At 40.4% G+C, this 20,549-nt stretch overlaps 1 protein-coding gene across 3 annotated transcripts in view; it reads right to left on the minus strand.

The window, feature by feature from the left end:
• FKBP15 (FKBP prolyl isomerase family member 15) overlaps nt 1-20,549 on the minus strand; it is a 60,331-nt gene that overhangs the window by 26,987 nt on the left and 12,795 nt on the right. For all 3 annotated transcript variants that reach the window (XM_047768184.1, XM_047768183.1, XM_047768182.1), the window contains exons 3-12: nt 18,292-18,376; nt 17,789-17,858; nt 13,449-13,523; nt 13,037-13,135; nt 10,684-10,833; nt 9,554-9,622; nt 8,054-8,200; nt 4,820-4,962; nt 4,290-4,347; nt 1,339-1,446 (exon numbers count right to left, since the gene is read on the minus strand). In XM_047768184.1, the coding sequence (XP_047624140.1) occupies nt 1,339-1,446; nt 4,290-4,347; nt 4,820-4,962; nt 8,054-8,200; nt 9,554-9,622; nt 10,684-10,833; nt 13,037-13,135; nt 13,449-13,523; nt 17,789-17,858; nt 18,292-18,376 (1,004 nt within the window). The remainder of the gene's footprint in view (nt 1-1,338; nt 1,447-4,289; nt 4,348-4,819; nt 4,963-8,053; nt 8,201-9,553; nt 9,623-10,683; nt 10,834-13,036; nt 13,136-13,448; nt 13,524-17,788; nt 17,859-18,291; nt 18,377-20,549) is intronic.

Consider the following 20,549-nt stretch of genomic DNA (forward strand, 5'->3'; position numbering starts at 1 on the left):
CTACTTTGGAAATTTTTTTTCTTTTTTCTTTTTTTTTGCCTTTTGTCCTCCAAGGGCCACACCCGAGGCATGCGGAGGGAGGTTCCCCAGCTAGGGGTCTAATGGGAGATGTAGCCGCCCCGGCCTACTTCAGAGCCACAGCAATGCCAGATCTGAGCCGAGTCTTCGATCTACACCACAGCTCATGGCAACGCTGGATCCTTGACCCAATGAGTGAGGCCAGGGATCGAACCCGCAACCTCATGGATCCTAGTCGGATTTGTTTCCGCTGCATCACGACAGGAACTCCGGAAAATTTTTTTCTTAAGAGCATCACCTTTGCTTTGTTTTATATCAAAGAATCCTAAAAATTAATCATTGTTAAGTATTCCTTTTTTTTTTTTTTGCTATTTCTTGGGCTGCTCCCGCGGCATATGGAGGTTCCCAGGTTAGGGGTCGAATTGGAGCTGCAGCCACCAGCCTACGCCAGAGCCACAGCAACGTGGGATCCGAGCCTCGTCTGCGACCTACACCACAGCTCACGGCAACACCAGATCCTTAACCCACTGAGCCAGGGCAGGGACCGAACCCGCAACCTCATGGTTCCTAGTCAGATTCATTAACCACTGCTCCACAATGGGAATTAATCATTGTTAAGTATTTCAATTCAGTTGAGAAAGGATTATTTTACTCAATAAAGAGTTAAGCAATGGGAATAGAACTTAGTTGGAATTAAGTTACTTCTTATCATACACAAATTGCAGATGGATTAAATATAAAATAGATCTAAATATAATAATAAATACTTTAAAAAGGCATATGGGATGTTTACAGTGTTACATATGGGAAGACTTTCTGAGCATAATGTCAATAGCAAAAAACAAGGGAAAAAGTGATAGATCTAATTGCAGTAAAATTCTTGAACTTCAAAAAACTCACATCACATACAAAGCCAAAAGATACTACACTGTGATCTTAATATCAGGTTACATCAGTGGAAAAAAACCAACAATTCCCAAGGGAATCTAAATATTCAATCAACAAATATGAATTGAGCACCCTTTTATGGGTCATGTATCATGCTGCCTAAAGAGTGACATCAGAGATTCCAGTAGTAAGCCAAATTAACTACTTAAAACTACCCAGTTCTTGTGGCAGATATACAGAATTGCTTCCATTTCTCAGGGGAAGTGCTAATTATAGTAGAAACACAGGTACCAGTACAACTTGTATCATTTTCATATAAGCTCTCTAAATAATGATTCTGGGTTAGAGGCAGAAAAAGCAATAATTTTAGTTAAAAGAACAGAGGACAGCAACATCTGCACTATTCATTTTAAGACAGCCAGTGGAACATACTTCAATTTCGGAATCATTGGAATCCAGCTGTGGTGGAAGAATGGGCAGCATGGGCTGGCCCATTTTAGCCATCCGAGAGATCAACTTGGCCTTGACTGTATCAGGATTCTAAAAAAGCGGAAAGTCAGAAAAATCACTGTATTCAAGGTTCATTATCTTCAGTCAACCCTATGTCTTTGGCTCTTGTATCAATTCCTTCAATAAGTCCCCGTGTCATATCTATTTGAAAGCATTTCTTCTAGAATATGAGAATGAAAGATTTCTTGCCTACAGAAGCATACATGGGTCACAATTAATAACCCTGAAAAAAATAATTCCCTCTATGTTGGAATGGACAACACGGTTTTCAACTGTATTGCTTCATTTCAACCAAATCTCCCTACCAGGCATAAGTATTCTCATTTTACAGATAAAAACTACACTACAGATTAAGAGAAGGAGGCATTTTTAAGTATCCTCTTAAAAGCTCAGGAGCAATTCAGTAGATAAATATTCAGGTTCATTTAACTCTGACTTGGCATTGACAACACACTAACCCCTGTGCTAGAAGCCTCTGAATCCATTAACTGGTTCACAGTGCAGCGTTTAGAGTGGAGTATATACCAGATGATCTACTGAGTTGGAAAAGAAATGATCATAACCTCTATTTTTAAATTATTTTCAAGCTGCAGTAAACATATTAAACTTGTTTACAGGGGTGGGCAGTACTTTATAATTTGTAAACAGACATACTGAGAGTGTGTGCTCACTTTCTCTCTCTCTCTCTCTCTCTCTCTCTCTCCCTCTCTTGTTTTTTTTTTTTTTTTGTCTTTTTTCTAGGGCCACACCTGCGGTATATGGAGGTTCCCAGGCTAGGGGTCTAATTGGAGCTGTAGCTGCTGGCCTACACCACAGCCACAGCAACGCTGGACCCTTAACTCACTGAACAAGGCCAGGGATCAAACCTGCAAACTCATGGTTCCTAGTCGGATTTGTTAACTACTGAGCCATGACGGGCACTCCTGTGCTCACTTTCTCTTAATGGAGATACATAGTCAAAAAAAGTTGGGTCCATCAAAAGAGGACTAGTTATATAAACCGATATGGAATATTGTGATCTAGAAATAAAAAAAACCAGGAGAAACAATGTAAGTCAACTATGCTCCAACAAAATTTTTAAAAAGGGAAAAAAAAAAGAATGAGGAAGCTTTCTATATACTAATATGGAACCCAACTAGTAGCCATGAGGATTTGGGTTTGATCCCTGGCTTCTCTCAGTGGGCTAAGGGTCCGGTGAAGGTTGCAGATATGGCTCGGATTTGATTCCTAGCCCAGAAACTTCTATATGCCATAGGTGCAGCCATAAAAAGAAAAATAAGAAAAAAAAGCAAGATAGATAATATGCATGCTTTTTTTGGGGGGGCCACACCTGCGGCATATGGAAGTTCCCAGGCTAGGGGTCGAATTAGAGCTGCAGCTGCTGACCTATGCCACAGCCACAGCAACCCAGATCAGAGGTGCATCTGTGCAGCTTGCACAGACCCTTAACCCACTGAACAGGTCAGGGATCAAACCCGAATCCTCATGGATACTAGTTGAGTTCTTAACCTGCTGAGCCATGATGGGAACTCCTATGCATACTTTTTTTTGTGAAAGGGAAGAGAATACAATTTACATTCCTATTTGCTTGTCTACATAAAGAAACATTGACATAGTATATAAGAAACTAATAAAAGCAATTATCCAAGGTGAGGGGTGAGATAAAATAGGGTACATGGGGGCAGGGGTAGGAATGAGTCTTCTCAATGTATGTCGTTATACTGTTTTGTTAACTGTGCCATTTGAATATAATTACCTATACCAAACAAACCTTAAATGTAAAAAGAACAAAGAGATTTTTCCCCCCTTTTTTCGGCCGCACCTGAAGCATATGGAAGTTCCCAGGGCCAAGGATCAAATCCAAACCTCATCTGTGACCTTCACCAGATACTTAACCCACTGCGCTACATACAACAGGAGAACCGAAGATGGCTAATTTTGTTGTGTGCCTCAATTAAAGAAACAAAACTATTAAAAAAGAAGGAAACATTTGGAGACCACTAGTCTACCAAAAGCTACTAAAGCACAGAAACAGGTGACAAAAGTAGCTGTGTTTAAAGAGTACAACAGAACCAATAGTGGACAATTTCTGTGGCCATTCAAAGATCTGATTTTAATTATTTTTCAATTTTCTTGAATCTTTGGCTTAACCTTCTGGGTTTGGATCACTTTTTTTAAAAAAAACATGTATCAGATACATTATTTGCTTAATTAATTTCGACTTAGGGCTCAATATAACAAGTAAACGAGGGTTGGAGAGAAATTACTCATCGATTTCACGTAGCGCAACTGTCTTGTTGCCCAATGCGGCCGGTGAAAGCCAAAGGGCTTTAGAACTTGAAGCACTTCAGCTACCCTCTCACCCACATGTGGCAAACTCAGATGCCTTCATGGGCCAGGCAGGGCCGCCGTAAACACAGTATACATCCTCCCAAAGGTCTTCAAGTCCACAGTTGACTACAATAGTGGCATTATTTCATTTAAACCTCATAAAAATCTCAAGAGATTACTGAGGATACACTCTTCGTAGGCGCTGAGCTTAGTGCATTACAAACATATCACACGGACCCTACAGAGGGGCTGTGAGAATTCCATTTTAATAATGAAGAGGCTGAGGATCAGGGAAGTTATGAAATCACGATTTTCTCAAGACCACGTGCTTGTAAGAATAAATATTTGAATCTAGGTCTTCTATTCAGAGGTCCAGGCTAAATAGTTCTGACTCAAACGTAAGGGAAAGTGAATCAAGTTACCACTGATGTCTGGCCTAAATCAACAGTACTCAATGTTTTTTTCCTTCTAACCAACCCTATCCTAGGCTCATGAAACCTTCCCAGCAAACTGGGGATGAGGTGACAGACGTGTATACTCACTGTATTCATTGTAAGCTGTTCACTGAGGGAGTTAGATTTGGAACGAAGAGCTGACTCCCTGAAAGCAAACAAGATACATCCTGAGCTAAAGACAAAATCCAAAATCACGAGCCTAGACTCTACTGCACAAAGAAATTGTTTTTTAAAATGTTTGTCAATTTAATGACTGTAAAACAGAATTTTAACGCTTCTATAGTCTGCATAATCTCTGAAAGCTAGCGAAGATGAACAATTGCCCAGTGAAATGCTTATTATTTACATTTTTTCCTTGGGTGTAAATTTTGTGTTTATGCCTTTTGCCCAATTTTCTTCCAGAGTGGGCAAGTATTCTTTTATATCTGGGATAGTGCTTTTATAGACTATGAATATTACTCCTTTGTCAGAAAAATGTGATGCAATTAATTTCCCTATCTCATCCCCCCCAATTATTTAAAATTATTTTAGTTTTCAACTATATCCCTATTTCTGAATCCCTCTAAGGATCATTTGTATGGATAACTCTAGAGCTTGATACAACTCCAGTATCTCACCCTGATTTGAAAGGCACCGAAGTGGACGGTGACACAACAGGATCAGCAGAGACGCTGTCAACACCAGGTACAGGAGAAGGGGCTGCAGAATCCCGGGAACTAACACTGTGCCCATCAGAGCCGGCATCTCTAGCAAATTTGACCTAGGAAAAGATCAACCACAGGTAGAGCAGGCTAACAGACCATAAAAAAGATACCCTTCCCCCTCCATTCTCCTTTTATTTTACTGAATCTTCATCATACAAGTCACTAGCTGTTCACTGTAGGCAAATCAGAAAATGCAGATAAGCCAGAAAAAAAAAAAAAAAAGATAACAACCAATGGCAATTCAACTACTAAGTAATAACATTGTTAGAATTTTGGATGTAGTATTTCACATTGATATTATCGTGTGTGTATTTTTTACAAAAATGGGGCCATACTGTTTTGCTCATTTACTGATACATTAACATATTTCCATGTTACTAAATTATTAATTGACAACATCCTTTTTAACTACTGAAGAATATATCTAACTTCAAAGGTCATGCCCTTACTTGCTATCATCTATAGGAAGAAGTCTCCAAAAGATTTTGGAAACAAAAGTCATAAATATGAATGCTATCACAAAATGTTTATCACCAATTTACTTGACATCTAAATTGTCCTACACACACAATGCTTCTATGAATAGCTTTATCTCTGTATCTTTGCACATAACCATTTCCAAAATATAAATTCCCAGAAGTTAAATTGTTGGATAAAAGGTATGTTTTTTTTGTTTTTTGTTGTTGTTGTTTTTTAGGGCCACACCTGCAGCATATGGAGGTTCCCAGGCTAGGGGTCTGACCGGAGCTACAGCTGCTGGCCTGCACCACAACCACAGCAACTCCAGATCCGAGCTGCTTCTTCGACCTACACCATAGCTCATGGCAATGCCAGATCCTTAACCCACTAAGCAAGGGCAGGGATCGAACCCATGTCCTCATGGATGCCAGACGTGTTGTTAACCGCTGAGCCACGACTGCAACTCCCTGCTTATTTTTAACTTTCGATATATACCAATAAATTTCACACCACACAGGATGAACTCTTTTATATTCCGTGAGAAGTATGTAAATCTTTCTCAACACTTCTGTCACACTGGGTATTACTATTCTATGTCACTTTAATTAAACATGTCAATTTGTAATTTTCTGATTAATAATATTTTCTCTTGTGCTTACAAAATGCTAGTCTTGATGGATTCAAATTCATTTGTTATCTATCACCGGTCATGATTTCTTCAACTCAGAGGAAAACTGAGAAAGAATGTATAAGCTGTGAAAAGGCAGCTGGAATCACGTCAGTGAAAGAGGGCGGGAATATCCAGCTGAGACAAAGGTGTCCAATTAGCAAAGAGTCACTGAGAAAAAACTGCATATCCTGTGTTGCAACAGGAATAACAGCCACAACAAAGATGACCATGATATTTATTTGTATTGTATTTGATAGTTCATAGTCACAAACACCACAGCACATTTGGACCTCACAATCACAGTATAAAAAAGCAAAGAGGGTCTTTTGGGGTTTTTTTGGGGGGGGTGGGGAGATAAGAAGGGGAGCATTAATTAACTACAATTTGTAAGAAATTTTATTATAGAAATTATTCATGATAAAAAATTTTTAAACGGTACAAAAGGGTAGAATGTAAAAAAGTAAAATTTTTTGAACTCCATTTGCTTTCTCCAGAGAAAAATCACTTCTAATCATTTCTTTTACTGCCTCCAGAAATTTTATATCAAACATGGGCATACATGTATTTGTATGTACATACACAATATATGACTACAAATATATCTGTATATATATGTGTGTGTGTGTGTACATGTTTGTAGACACACACACAAGATCATATTACCCATACTGTTTTGTAATTTGCCTCTTTCACTTGAAAATAATTTTGGGAATTGGGGGTATTCCCTATGAACTACACAGAAGTCTACTGTATGAAAAACCATAATTTAACCAGTTATTATAATAACGGACACTTAAGCTCTTTCCAGTTTCTTACTACTACAAACAACTTGGCAGAGGGAAGAAACTATCTCTACCTCATCTACCTATCGATCTATCTACAGGTCTCTGCATTCTTTTTTTTTTTTTTTGTCTTTTTAGGGCCGCACCCGCGGCATATGGAGGTTTCCAGGCCAGGGGTCTAATTGGAGCTGTTGCTGCCGGCCTACACCAGAGCTCACGGCAATGGCGGATCCTTAACCCACTGAACAAGGCCAGGGATCGAACCTGAAACCTCATGGTTCCTAGTCGGATTCATTTCTGCTGTGAACTCTGGCCTTTGCATTCTTTTCTTTTTTTCCTTCTCAGGGCCATACCTGAGGCATATGGAAGTTCCTAGGCTAGGGGTTGGAGCTGCAGCTGCCGGCCTACATCATAGACCCACTAGTTCCAAAACTTTATCTGAGACTTTATCTGCAGCTTGTGGCAACACTGGATCCTTATCCCACTGAGCAAGGCCAAGGATCAAACCTGTATCCTCAGGTAACCTACAGGGCCACAGTGGGAACTCTCACATCTTTGCATTCTTATGTAAACATACTGATAGGATGTATTCATAGCTTTGGAATTCCTAATTCAAAAGGTATTTACACTGCATAGGAATCATTATTTTATAAATAAAATAAAAGGTCAGTATAGAGAAGTGATTTTTTTAGTCACAACCTCTTCTAGACTCTGAATACACACCCAGGAAGGACATCAGCCTGGGCCATTAGATTACAAAGCTATTGTTCTTTCCAACTGTACCATTTCTACTTTACTTATTTTATTTTATTATTATTACTTTTTTTTTGTCTTTTTGCCGTTTCTTGGGCCACTCCCTCGGCATGTGGAGGTTCCCAGGTTAGGGGTCTAATCAGAGCCGTAGCCGCCAGCCTACACCAGAGCCACAGCAACCCGGGATCCGAGCCGTGTCTATGACCTACACCACAGCTCACGGCAACACCGGATCCTGAACCCACTGAGCAAGGCCAGGGATCGAACCCGCAACCTCATGGTTCCTAGTCAGATTCGTTAATCACTGAGCCACGACGGGAACTCCCACCATTTCTACTTAAAAAAAAAAAAAAGAAAAAGAAAGAAAGAAAGAAAAAAAAAGATATCTTCAGAACCTGTTTTTCAAATGTACTTATTTATTCATTTTACTTAACTAGTTAACTGGCAATGAGAACTCATCAAACACAACACAATCTCACTTACCCGCCTAATCTCCACCTCGAACACCAGGATGGAGTCTGTTGAGTGAGACCATCCTATTACTCCTTCAGACCCAGCAGCACAGGCTGGAGGGATGAAAAGCAACCGCTTCCCTCCTTTTTTCATGCCTACCATTCCATCCTCCCAGCCCTTTAAGAATCAAAGAGGAAAAAGCTCATCAGATACAAACCTTCTCATAAGGTTAAAATAAATCAGGATCATCAAGTTTATATCCCCTTCCCTCCCAACCCCACTGGTTATAAGAGTATCTAGAATACTGTTTCTCAACTCACTTTTCAAAGCCAGTATATTTGGGGCTGTATGAAATATACTTATCTTAGATGATGAGAGGAATTGGTAGGAACAGAAGAATGGTATTAAAAGAGAAATAAAAGCTATCATTTATTAAACACATTTTTTTCAAGTACTGTGCATAAATGCTTTATTTTCATGATGTTGTTTAATCCCTGAAATAACTGTAAGATTCATAGCTATATCCCCATTTAATTAAATTAATTTATTGTTTTGTTTTGTTTTTTTAGGGCCACACTGTGGCATATGAAGGTTCCCAGGCTAGGGGTCCAATCGGAGCTAGAGCTGTCAGCCTATGCCACAGCCACAGCCACGCCAGATCCAAGCCGCATCTGCAACCCACACCACAGCTCCCGGCAATGCCGGGTCCTTAACCCACTGAGCGAGGCCAAGGATCAAACCAGCAACTTCACAGTTCCTAGTCAGATTCGTTTCCACTGCACCATGCCGGGAACTCCTATATCCCCATTTTATAGAAGAGAAAGCCAAGGCTCAGGGAGGTTAAGTAACTAACCCAAGATCAGACAGTTAGTAAATTATTAAACCAAGATGCAACACTAGGTCTATCTAGCTTTAAAGGTCATGTCCTAACTGCTCTGATCTACAGAAAAAAGTCTCCAAAGGATTCTGGAAAAAGGAATCAGAAAGCTAAGGAGAAAATCATTCTGGCATATGGATGAATGAATATTTCACAATGTATCAATATATCATAACACAAGGATACCCCATATGTGTAAAATACTCTTTATTTTATAAAATCCTTCCATGGTTAGTAAAGAAGAAATGTCCATGAACCCAGATCCTCAGACTCTAATCCCAGTGTTCCTCCTGCTTTGTTAGAGTTGCTTCCCATACATGATTCAAAGCATCTTAGATTAGAATCACTCATTAGGATACACCTCTAGAAGAAACAGTTTCCCTATCAGGCAAAAGGAAGGATTTAATAGTTTTCTCAGAATCACCAAGTAAAAAAGAAAAGGGACGTACGAGAGAAAAGAACCCTTCTTCAACATACTGCCTCACAGGTAAAAATCTATGAGATAATGTAACACATTTTTCTCTTCCCGTTTTGTAAGTAAGCCTTTTCAGATTCTCAGAAAACATGCTGAGATTAGAAATTTCACAAAATGCAGTTTAAATTAAACCTGCTGTGACCGATCAACCCACCTACAAACACAGCTAAGCCTTTACCTTGATGACTTTTCCTGATCCTAACTTCAGGCGAAGCAGCTTATCTTTGTTAGCAGTGGAGTCAAGAACCTGAAAGTTGATCAAAAGAAACAATGTCAGCCCATTCCAAAAATACCAGTCATCATTATGATATTCAACTCAGCATATACCAGCACAATACTTCTAAAATAGGTACTGTCAAATATACTGGAAAACTATGTCCTAAAAAACCTGATAAGAAGGGACCACATCAGAGCTAAAAGGTGTTATCACACTGAATATCTCTGAGACAAGGATTTTTAGGTTTAGAAAAAAATAAATTTCTATCACCAAGTATTTAAAAGTATTTTCACCTATAAAGAACTTTCAAGTAAACTATCTCATTTGTTGCTGACAGCAATCAGGGTAGCACCACTAAACTCCACAGTGGGGGGAAATAAATTAAGAGCTTAAATGACTTGACCAAAGGTCAAATTAGGGTAAAGTTGGCACTTGAATCCACATTTTTCTAACTCACAGTCTAAAGCTCTTTCTATCATACCATACTACTTTTGAGGGCTTAATAACATAAAAGACAACAAACCCAATCTATTACAGTACCTAGTATAAGAAGAACAGAGAAACAACTGTGAGGCAAGTCTAAAAAAGTTTAATCCCATAAGAATATATTCAAGTTTAAACTGGTATAGGAGGACAAGACATACTTGTGAACAACTACCAAAAATGACATTTGTGAAAATGGTTTCCACTTTCTCTGAGTAGAAGAGACATAGTGGCACTGAACAGAACCCCACCCCCCGCATTCTCAGCACATGGAACTTCCTGGGCCAGGAATCAAATCTGAGCTGCAGGTGCAACCTACACCATGCAATGCCAGATCCTTAACCCACTGCGCCAGGCTGGGGATAGAAACCGTGCCTCAGCAGCAACCCGAGCCACTACAAATATGTAAGATCCTTAACCTGCTGAGCCACAGCAAGAACTCCCAGACCTGGTTTTATACACCCCCAAAACAGTTGTAGAGACTCACGCAGGGCTCCTCTAAGATTTCTATTTGCCAACAGCAGCAATCCACAGAAATAATATCTTACCTCTGAATAGCTCTCACGTTATTTAAATTACAAAATAACTTGCAGGGTACATTTTCTTACCTGGCCCAGCGTGTGATTCTGAAAGACCCAGCTGGTATAGGCTACTTCCAAAGAATCTCCAACTTCTACTGCAGGGCCCTCTGTTACGACAAGGTCCTGTGACAGCACTGAATCCAGGGAAGAGGTGCTGTTGCACTTGGCAATGCATACCTGCAAGATAAAATCAAAGCAGCAGAAACTCAGTTTAAGCTCAGTATGTACTCACTCCATTATTGCTAATGCTCTTATCCAAACAATGGCATTCACTAGCAAAACAGATTACATCTTTAGAAGTAAACCATTCCAAAGTTACTAATCTTGCAGGAATCCAAGTGCCTAAGAGTATGGCTTTGGAGTCAGACTGTCTGGGTATAGTTCTGGGCACTACCATTTATTAATTTGTGACTTCAGCCAAATAACTCCTGTGTGCTTTATTTCATAGAGGTTTGCAAAATGGAGATAAAAGCTTTGCATATTCCTAGGGTCGTTTTTTGCAAAATGGAGGTTTTTTGCAAAATGGAGATAAAAGCTTTGCATAGTTCCTAGGGTAGTTATGACGATTGAGCTAGTACCAGTAGAGTACTTGGCTCAGTGCCTGGCAAATAATAGTAAGTACACAATAAACATGAGCTATCATTACTATACTGAAAAACTGCTTCAGGGTTTGGGAACCTATGAAAGATAGGGGAGCATCTAAGAAAATTTCAAAGGACATTTCTAAAGACAACAAAACAAAGGCAAGGGCATATATAAAACCATATTGTATTCCCAGATTTCATTTCTCTACCACCTCAGATTTATCCATATCTTCTTAGCATGGATTGTAGACAAAGAAACCAGATAGATTTTCTTTAAAAACAGTTTCATTATTGGAGTTCCTGATGTGGCACAGCTGGTTAAGGATAGACTGCAGCAGCTTGGGTCACTGTCAAGGTGTGGGTTCGATCCCTGATCAAGCACAGTGGGTTGAGGATTCAGCATTGCAGCAGCTGCAGCTTGGATTCAATCCCTGGCCCGTTAACTTCCATATGCCAAGGGTGTGACCATAAAAAGAAAAAAAAATAGTTTCATTATTGCAATCAAATAAATGCTACCAATGAGAAGTTTGTTTTTTGTTTGTCTTTTTAGGGCTGCACCTGAGGCATATGGAGGTTCCCAGGCTAGGGGTCTAATCAGAGCCACAGCTGCCAGCCTATGCCACAGCCACAGCAATGCCAGATCCGGGCCTTGTCGGTGACCTACACCACAGCTTATGGCAACACCGGATTCTTAATCCACTAAGTGAGGCCAGGTATCGAACCCACAACCTCATGGTTTCTAGTCAGATTCGTTTCTGCCGCACCATGACAGGAACTCCTATTTATTTATGTTTTTTATCAAGCAAATAAGACTAATAAGAAAAAAAAGATAATTCTAAATGTTGGGAAAGGTAAAGTGAGAGAACTGATAAGGATGTGAAATAGGACAATCTCTCTGAAAAGCAGTGTGCCAAAGTGTATACAGAACCTAAAAACAGATGAACCCTTTGATTCAATCTTTCTAGAACTCTAGCCTGAAGAAATAATGGGGGGCAGGGGGAACACAAAGACTTGTATACAAAATGCTCATTATAATACCAACAATATCACTTATTTCAGAAACTGAAAATAATCTAACTGCTTAAAAATAAGGAGATGGTTAAATAAATTAAGGAACATTCATGTTATGCAGCTTTCAAAACTGTTTCCAAATAATTTTTCATGAGCTGGGGGAAAGATGCATTTTACAGCACTAAATAAAAAAGCAAAAACTCTTTAAAGGACTGCAACTACTTATGTACATTATGCATAGAAAAAAAAGAAATGTAACACGTTAATAGTGAGTAGTAAGAGTGTTACTTTGAGTAGTAAGATTATGAGTGATTTTTTTTTTTAAAAATTCTTTTCGGAGTTCCCGTCATGGCTCAGTGGTTCACGAATCTGACTAGGAACCATGAGGGGGTTGATCCCTGGCCTTGCTCAGTGGGTTAAGGATCCGGTGTTGCTGTGAGCTGTGGTGTAGGTTGCAGACGCGGCTCGGATCCTGCGTTGCTGTGATTCTGGCATAGACTGGAGGCTACAGCTCCGATTAGACCCCTACCCTGGGAACCTCCATATGCTGTAGGAGCAGCCCTAGGCAAAAAGACAAAATAAAATTAAAAATTAAAAAAATTATTTTCTAAATTTTCCATAATGACAATGTAATGACTTTAAAAGCTTACATGACGAATGGATTTTTTTTATGCTCGTCACTAACAGAATATAGCCAAGTTATGGGTTTTCCATATCTTTTCTTAAAATCAAGGGAAATCCAGTCTAGTGTTTGGCTTTCCACAGGAAGAATAAGATCATATTACCTGTTTATTGAACTCCACAGCAGCCTTTTCTGACTCAAACATGATGGACCAGTTTTGTCTCTGGTCATCATAAAAGGTGCTATAGTTATTGGGCCGAACCTGGGGAAAGGAGAAATGTTGGGATAACTTGACTGCAAGCAGCACGGCAGATAAATCTAATGCCTAAGCTCACACTGAACGACTTTGACTCAGGTGGACCCAAAGAGAGCTATCAGGGAACTTTCTTCTTCCCTCCCACCCTCTGCCAACCACTCCGCAGACGGGCAGCCAAAAGACCTTTCTGAGAGGCTCCGTTAAGATATCCACTCTGGTGTCCAGAGCAGCAGCAGTGAATCTAATTCCTGCCAGGTATGCACAGACCAATCTCTCCAAATCCCAAAGCAGCTAATAATTCCAATATCGGAAGTCTTACCATTAGCTCAAAGTTCAGATGAATTCTGGCAACAGTAACTGGCTGTTGTTGACTGATATACAGAAGGATCCTATACTATACTCAAGCAAATGGGGCAGAAAAAAAAAGAACAGAAGTTAAAAGGCCATAATACAAAATCAGCACTAAGATGTCAGAGGTCGGGCTTCATACAAGCATAAAACTCTAAACTCAGTTCATCCTTTAAAGCTTACAAGTTTAAATTACATCTTCTCAGCATCCATTTTAATCTCTTCTCATTTTGACCTTACTCTTTAACTGCAATTAGCAATAACTTTATTTTGTCAGTGTTTTTATTTGCATGAGAGGTGACTAAGAGATACACGAATGGCCAACAGGTACATGAAAAAATGTTCAACGTCACCGGGCATTAGAAAAATGCCAATGAAAACACACTAAGGCATCAACTCACACCTATTAGAATGGTTATTAACAAAAAAAGGACAGATAGTGACGCATGGTAGTTTTACATTCCTTGCTTATAGGAATGTAAAACAGTACAGACAGTGGAGAAACCCTTTGGCAGTTCCTCAAAGAGCTAAACAAATAGTTACCACATGACACAGCAATTTCATTCCTAGTATATACACAAAAGAACAGACAACAGGGACTCAAACATATACATCAATGTTCACTGCACTGTTCTTCACAAAAAAAGGTGAAACCAACCAAGTGTCCATCAGATAATAAATGGATAAATAAAATGTGTTATACACATACGACAGAATATTATTCAGCCACAAAAAAATGAAGTATTGATGCATGCTGCAACATAGATGAATTGTGAAAACATTTTGCTAAGTGAAGTAAGTCAGACACGAAAGGAAAAATCTTGTATGATTCTACTTACACAAAATATCTAGAATAGGCGAATTCATAAGAGATGGAAAACAGATGAGAGGTTACCAGGGAACAAGGGAAAGGCAATGGGGAGTTATTGCTTAATGGTTAGATTTTCTGTTTGGGGTGATGAAAAAGTGGAAATTTATAGCGGTAATGATTGCTCAATACTGTAAATGTAATGAACGCAACTGAATTATACACTTAACAACGGTTAAAATGAGAGTTCCTATTATGGCACAGGGGAAACCAATCCGACTAGGAACCATGAGGTTGCAGGTTCAATCCCTGGCCTCGCTCAGTGGGTTAAGGATCCAGCATTGCCGTGAACTGTGGTGTAGGTCATAGACTCGGGTTGGATCACACGCTGCTGTGGCTGTGGCGTAGGCCCACAGCTGTAGCTCCAATTCAGCCCCTAACCTGGGATCCTCCACATGCCACGGGTGCAGCCCTAAAAAGCAAGAAAAAAAAAAGGCTAAAATGGCACATTTTATGTCTCGTATATATTGTGTATATACATAACATATGCACACACAAAAACCACAGTTAAATGATTAAAATTCCACCCTGGAGGAGTTCCCTCTGTGGTGTAATGGGATCAGGAGCATCTTGGGAGCACTGGGTCACAGGTTTGATCCTCGGCCTGGCACAGTTGGTTAAGGATCTGGTGTTGGGGCAGCTGTGGCTTAGGTAGCAACTGTGGCTCCGATCTGATCCCTGGCTTGGGAACTCCATGTGCCACAGGGCGACCAAAAAAGAAAAAAAAGAAAAAATTCAACCTCAGCAGGGAGGGAGGGACTATGAGAGCTCCTGGACAATCTTGCACCAGGAAGGACTTTGTTCTATGTGAGGCAGGCTCAGACAGAGGGGCTCATCACCTCAACCCGATCCAACTATAGATTGAGCTGGTCAGGGAAGGATCATAGACTTATTAAGAGTTGATCCTCCTCTGGGTTGTCACTATTCTCAAACATTAACTTCGGAGGCTTCTGATTGAGAGCCTGGAAGGTCTCTGACTCTTCAGTCCTGACATTTCTGCCCATCAGAGATTCTGGGCTGAGATTCCTCAGCCTCCTCCCAGGAAACTCAAAATCTAACAAATGTATTGAGAGAACGTTGCTGCTTATTGCTTCCCCATCCTACAGTAGGATTTTATTTCCTATGCAGCATAAAACTACAGAGGTTTCTCTCTGCCTTTCTGGCACAGCCCCTAGATTTCCACACCGCCCCAAAACCCAGCAACTGTCCCATGGAGAAAAACCATGGGTTTTGAAGCTCCTCGAGTTTTTGTCAATGTCCTCTTCCCCAAGCAGTCTCTCTGTTTGGGACAAACCACATACTTGATGTTTAGTTTACTCCTAAGCATCGGCAAAGGTCTCAGGGGATGGAAACACTCTGCTCATTGGCTCCCTCCTCTCAAAATTTTATCTTTATTTATTTATTTTTTTTGTCTTTTTGCCTTTTCTAGGGCCGCTCCTGCGGTGTATGGAGGTTTCCAGGCTAGGGGTCCAATCGGAGCTGTAGCTGCCCGCCTACGCCAGAGCCTCTCAAAATTTTAGTTCATCTAGCGCTCGTTGTTCCATAGCTCTCCAGTGAATTTTAAAATACAAATTTTTTAATTTATATATTTTAAAATATTTTTTTATAATTGTTACATTGGGAATGTTGCCCATCCGGCAGAGGGGTGGTGATTTTAAAAATCCAAATGGCAACCCCTAGTGAATTCATAGGTTTAGATAATAATCAACAGTGGCTGCTAACATAACAAAATGAGAGACAATCATACATTATTTACCTCCCAATGGCAGAATGAAAGAACACAGTAACCAACTGCAATGCATGGACCTTATTTTTTTAAGGTTATTTTTTATTTTATTTTCATTTTTTGCTTTTTAGGGCCATATCTGCAGCATATGGAAGTTCCTGGGCTAGGGGTCGAATCAGAGTTGCAACTGCCCGTACGCCACAGCTACAGCAACGCAGGATCCAAGCTGCAACTGTGACCTATGCCACAGCTTGTGGCAATGCTGGATCCTTAACCCACTGAGTGAACCTAGGAATCAAACCTGCATCCTAGTGGACATACTATATCAGGCTCTGAACCTGCTAAGCCACAATGAGAACTCCTTCACAAACCTTATTAAATTAAAACAAACTGTTAGAGAGAGCAGAGAGTGAGAGAGGGATGGGGGGAGAGGAAGGGAGAGAGGGATAGAAGGAGAAAGAATCAGTGAAATCTGATTACTAACTGGTAGTAAATGAGATGGAAGAATTACTGTGTATTTTGCTTAGGTGTCATAATGGCATAATGGTTTTTTTTTTTTTTTAATTTAAGGGGTTTTTTTTGTTCTGAATGCAAATGAGTGTTGCCCATTATATTAGTTGCCCTGAACAGATCATTTTCTCTGTCTTAGAGTCTGAGGTATATGGATTCCATATTCGCTAGACCTCTCAAATTCTATTATTTCATATGCATAATTCAACAATGTTCTGGAGCAGAATTTGAAGTTAGATACAACCTACACAAGGAAATCAGTCTCTGGGCTTTTAACCACATCTTTTAAACTCAAACCAATATTCTTTTTCTTTTTTTTTTGCTCTTTAGGGTCGCACCTATGGCATATGGAAGTTCCCAGGCTAGGGTCTAATTGGCGCTACAGCTTCTGGCCTACACCACAGCTCACAGCAACGCCAGATCCCTAACCCATTGAGGAAGCCAGGGATTGAACCTGCAACTTCGTGGTTCCTAGTTCCACTGTGCCACGACGGGAACTCCCCTCAAACCAATATTCTGATGTGTAATCAACTGCCCAAATCACCAAACTTTCAAAGGATAAACACTGGTCATGCTCTAAGTGGTACACTAGGTGTTGTTCATTACCTAATAATGTCTTCAGTAAACAGCTTACTCTCAGACTCTCCAAATTCTTAAGCTTGATCCACATCACAAAAGTCAAACTTAAAGATTTTGAGTGGTTGGATTTGTTCACCACAGGAAGCAAAATGTGACTATATTATTATATATCTAATATTAAAAACTCATACTCAGTACAAACACTCATTCTAACCCTCTGATATGCAAGACAGCAGGCGAGTCCAGATAAAAAACAGTTCAATCCAGTGGGTTAAGGATCTGGCGTTGCTGTGAGCTGTGGTATAGGTCGCAGATGTGGCTCAGACCTGGGTGTAGGCTGGTAGCTGCAGATCTGATTCGACCCCTAGCCTGGGAACTTCCATATGTTACAAGGTATGGCTGTAAAAAGCATTAAACAAACAAACAACCAGTTCAATCAACAATAGCAACAAAGGAGTTCCCTAGTAGCCTAGGGGTTAAAGATTCGGTGTTGTTACTGTTAGGGCCAGGGTTCAATCCCTGGTCCAGGAATTTCTGCATGCTGAAGGCATGGCCCCCCCAAAAAAATTTCAGTTCATTGGTATGATTTAGGGCACCCGAATATCCATGAGACAAGGGGCATTCTCACCTCTCTGGCTGTGTGATTTCCCAGGACTGCAGCACCAAATTTGCCCTGCTTTACATACTGACCATTTGTGCTACAGAAGCAAGAAAAAACAGGTATTAATACCCCCTTCAACTAAGTAGAACCAGCTTCCTTTTCTGCCATAGACAAGTGGGGAATCTAGTCATTCAGTCTCTAGAAAGGGAGAGAAGTGAGTGGTTTATAATTTAAAGCTCTTATACAACTTCTTTACTCTGTAAACATCTACTATTCATGGTATTTCTTTGAGCACTTAAAAAGGCAGCTGTTGAGGGTATAACCATTTCCTAGAGAGGGTACAGCTCTTCAAAGTTTTGTATGCAAAATCCTCCAACTGAGATGTTAAAGAGCATCACTGACACTTTTGTCTATGGCAGGATTGAGTAGCTATTTTGCACGAGCAGAGAGAGAAAAGACAGGGGCTTAACCCACACCGGCGGCACCCCTTCCCAACCAACTTCAGAAAGCATCCCTTCTCATCTACTTACTAACGATATGCGTGGACTGCTATTGCAACCAATACTGTGGATGTGCCTGTTGTGGTGGGTGCTGTTTTTGGTGTCACCTGATTTCCTGGAGATGAAGGAGAAAACAAAGTTGGCATTAATTTCTTGCTTGAAACTGATTTTTAAACTTTAAAGCAACTTCAGGAGTCCCCTGGCAGCTCAGTGGCTAAAGGATCTGGCATCGTCACTGCTGCAGCTCAGGTCACTGCTGTGGCTTGGGTCTGATACTTGGCCTGGGAACTTCCACATTCCGCAGGTGTGGCAAACAAACAAACAAACAAAAAAAGCTTCAAAACTTCTATTCTTTAGGAGTTACCCTTGTGGCAAATTGGGATCAGTGGTGTCTTGGGAACTCAGGGATCCCCAGCACAATGGGTTAAGGATCCAATGCTGCTGCAGCTGTAGCACTAGTCACAACTCCATCTCAGATCTGATCCCTGGCCCAGGAACTCCATATGCCTTGGACGGCTAAAAAAAGGAAAACAAAAAACAAAAACACCCCATACTCTTCTTTAACTTTGTAGTTAGTGATACAATGCTTTCATGAGCATTGTCCTCATTTAAGCCACAAAACAGCCCTATGACCTTGTCTGAGGCTGAGGAAACAGGCTCGGAGCTCCCAAGTGCCTTTCACGATGACAGCGGCAAGCCTAGGACTAGAACCCAGGACTCTGGCTCCACTCCAAACAAGTCTTTGGGCTGGACAAGAAGCACTATCTAGAAAGAAAGGTCACATTCTATCTACTTTCTTTTTTCCTTCCAATTATTTTGACAGTTAAAAAAAAAAAATGTTGTTTCCCATTGCCTTACTTCTGGAGTAGAAAATTGATGATATTCAGATTACATCCGCTGCTTTCTTTCACAGTGGTATATAGTAACATTAACATTTAAAAATAGTTTTTAAAGTAAATCACATATTTATACTCACCAATGAATCTGCTGATGAAATAGTGAGAACATGGTTATAGACACAGCAACCAAGAACTTATTTTCAGAAGGATCCTTGTTTGATTCTTTTTGTTGTTACAAACAAGACAACAGGCCCAAATGGAGTGATTTAGGCTAGGCCCCACCTCACCACACAGATTCAACCTAATTAGAGTTTTGGCTCTCCCAGAAACAGAATCAATCAATCAATCGGGAATGATCTCATCAGCAAGAGTTAGGCAATCTGTCTGATAGGCCTCTGCTATCCTCTAAAGGTCAGCCTGGTATTACACAAGACTCCCTTCAGCCTATAAAAAGACTTTCATGGGAGTTTCCTGGTGGTCTAGCAGTGTTTTCACTCCAGTGGCAGGGGTTCAACCCCTGGTCTGGGAACTGAGATCCCACATTAAGTCCCTGCACACTGAAGCCAAAAATAAAATTAAAAATTTTCATTTTGTACAACTCTTCAGACTGGGTGCTTATCTACCAGACTGGATGCTTTTCATTTTTATGTCAAATTTGCCTTTTGGAACTTTTATTTTTTTCCTTCTGAACTTTTAGACAGAAGTGTGGTTCAGGGTGGCTTTCCTGACTCCATGGAATTCACTCTTCTGTTGTTATACAGAGTTCAAAAAAGGCAGGGAAGGGGGGAGCTTCCTCCTAAGGCTTCAGGATTCTATTCTAGCCCTACTTTACCTGGATCCTCTTTCCTTCATTCTAACATCCCCATCCACTACTCCCAACAGGTTCTTCTCAGGGTGGGGACTGCTCCTAGAAGGTCATTATGGTGGGTAAGTTTCAAAAGTTGATAGGCGCAAGATGCTTCGGGTCTTCCAGTCCCCATCATCAACCCCTTGTACTTACCCACTACGAGAGCAGGCAAAAGGCTTTCCAGTTTCAGCTTGGCCTGCTATGTTTTCCATGAACACCTGGTAGCTATTTTGGGGTTCTCTCATTCTTGGACTCAGGTATTCTCCATTGCTTCCCTACTGACTCCTGTGCAAATGTGGACACCAGGAAAGCCTTGTTCCATACCTGCTTGTATTTGGGGGTTCATGAAAACACCTTTCCCATTGGTTTTGTTGTAAATATCATCCATAGGTTTCTTTTTTATCTAATTGCTCTGTTTTATAAAAATCGAAACAGATTCAAGAACTATGCTGCAACTACTTCCTTCCCCACAAAGACTTGTTATATAAATATCCCTTGAACAGACAGCATCTCCTGTACTGCTGTTTTTTCTCTTTTCTTTTTTCCATTTTTGGCTGCTCTGCGGCCTATGGAACTCCCAGGCCAGGGGTCTAATCTGAGCC

Source organism: Phacochoerus africanus, chromosome 2 (genome assembly GCF_016906955.1).
Source record: "Phacochoerus africanus isolate WHEZ1 chromosome 2, ROS_Pafr_v1, whole genome shotgun sequence".
NCBI lineage: Eukaryota > Metazoa > Chordata > Mammalia > Artiodactyla > Suidae > Phacochoerus > Phacochoerus africanus.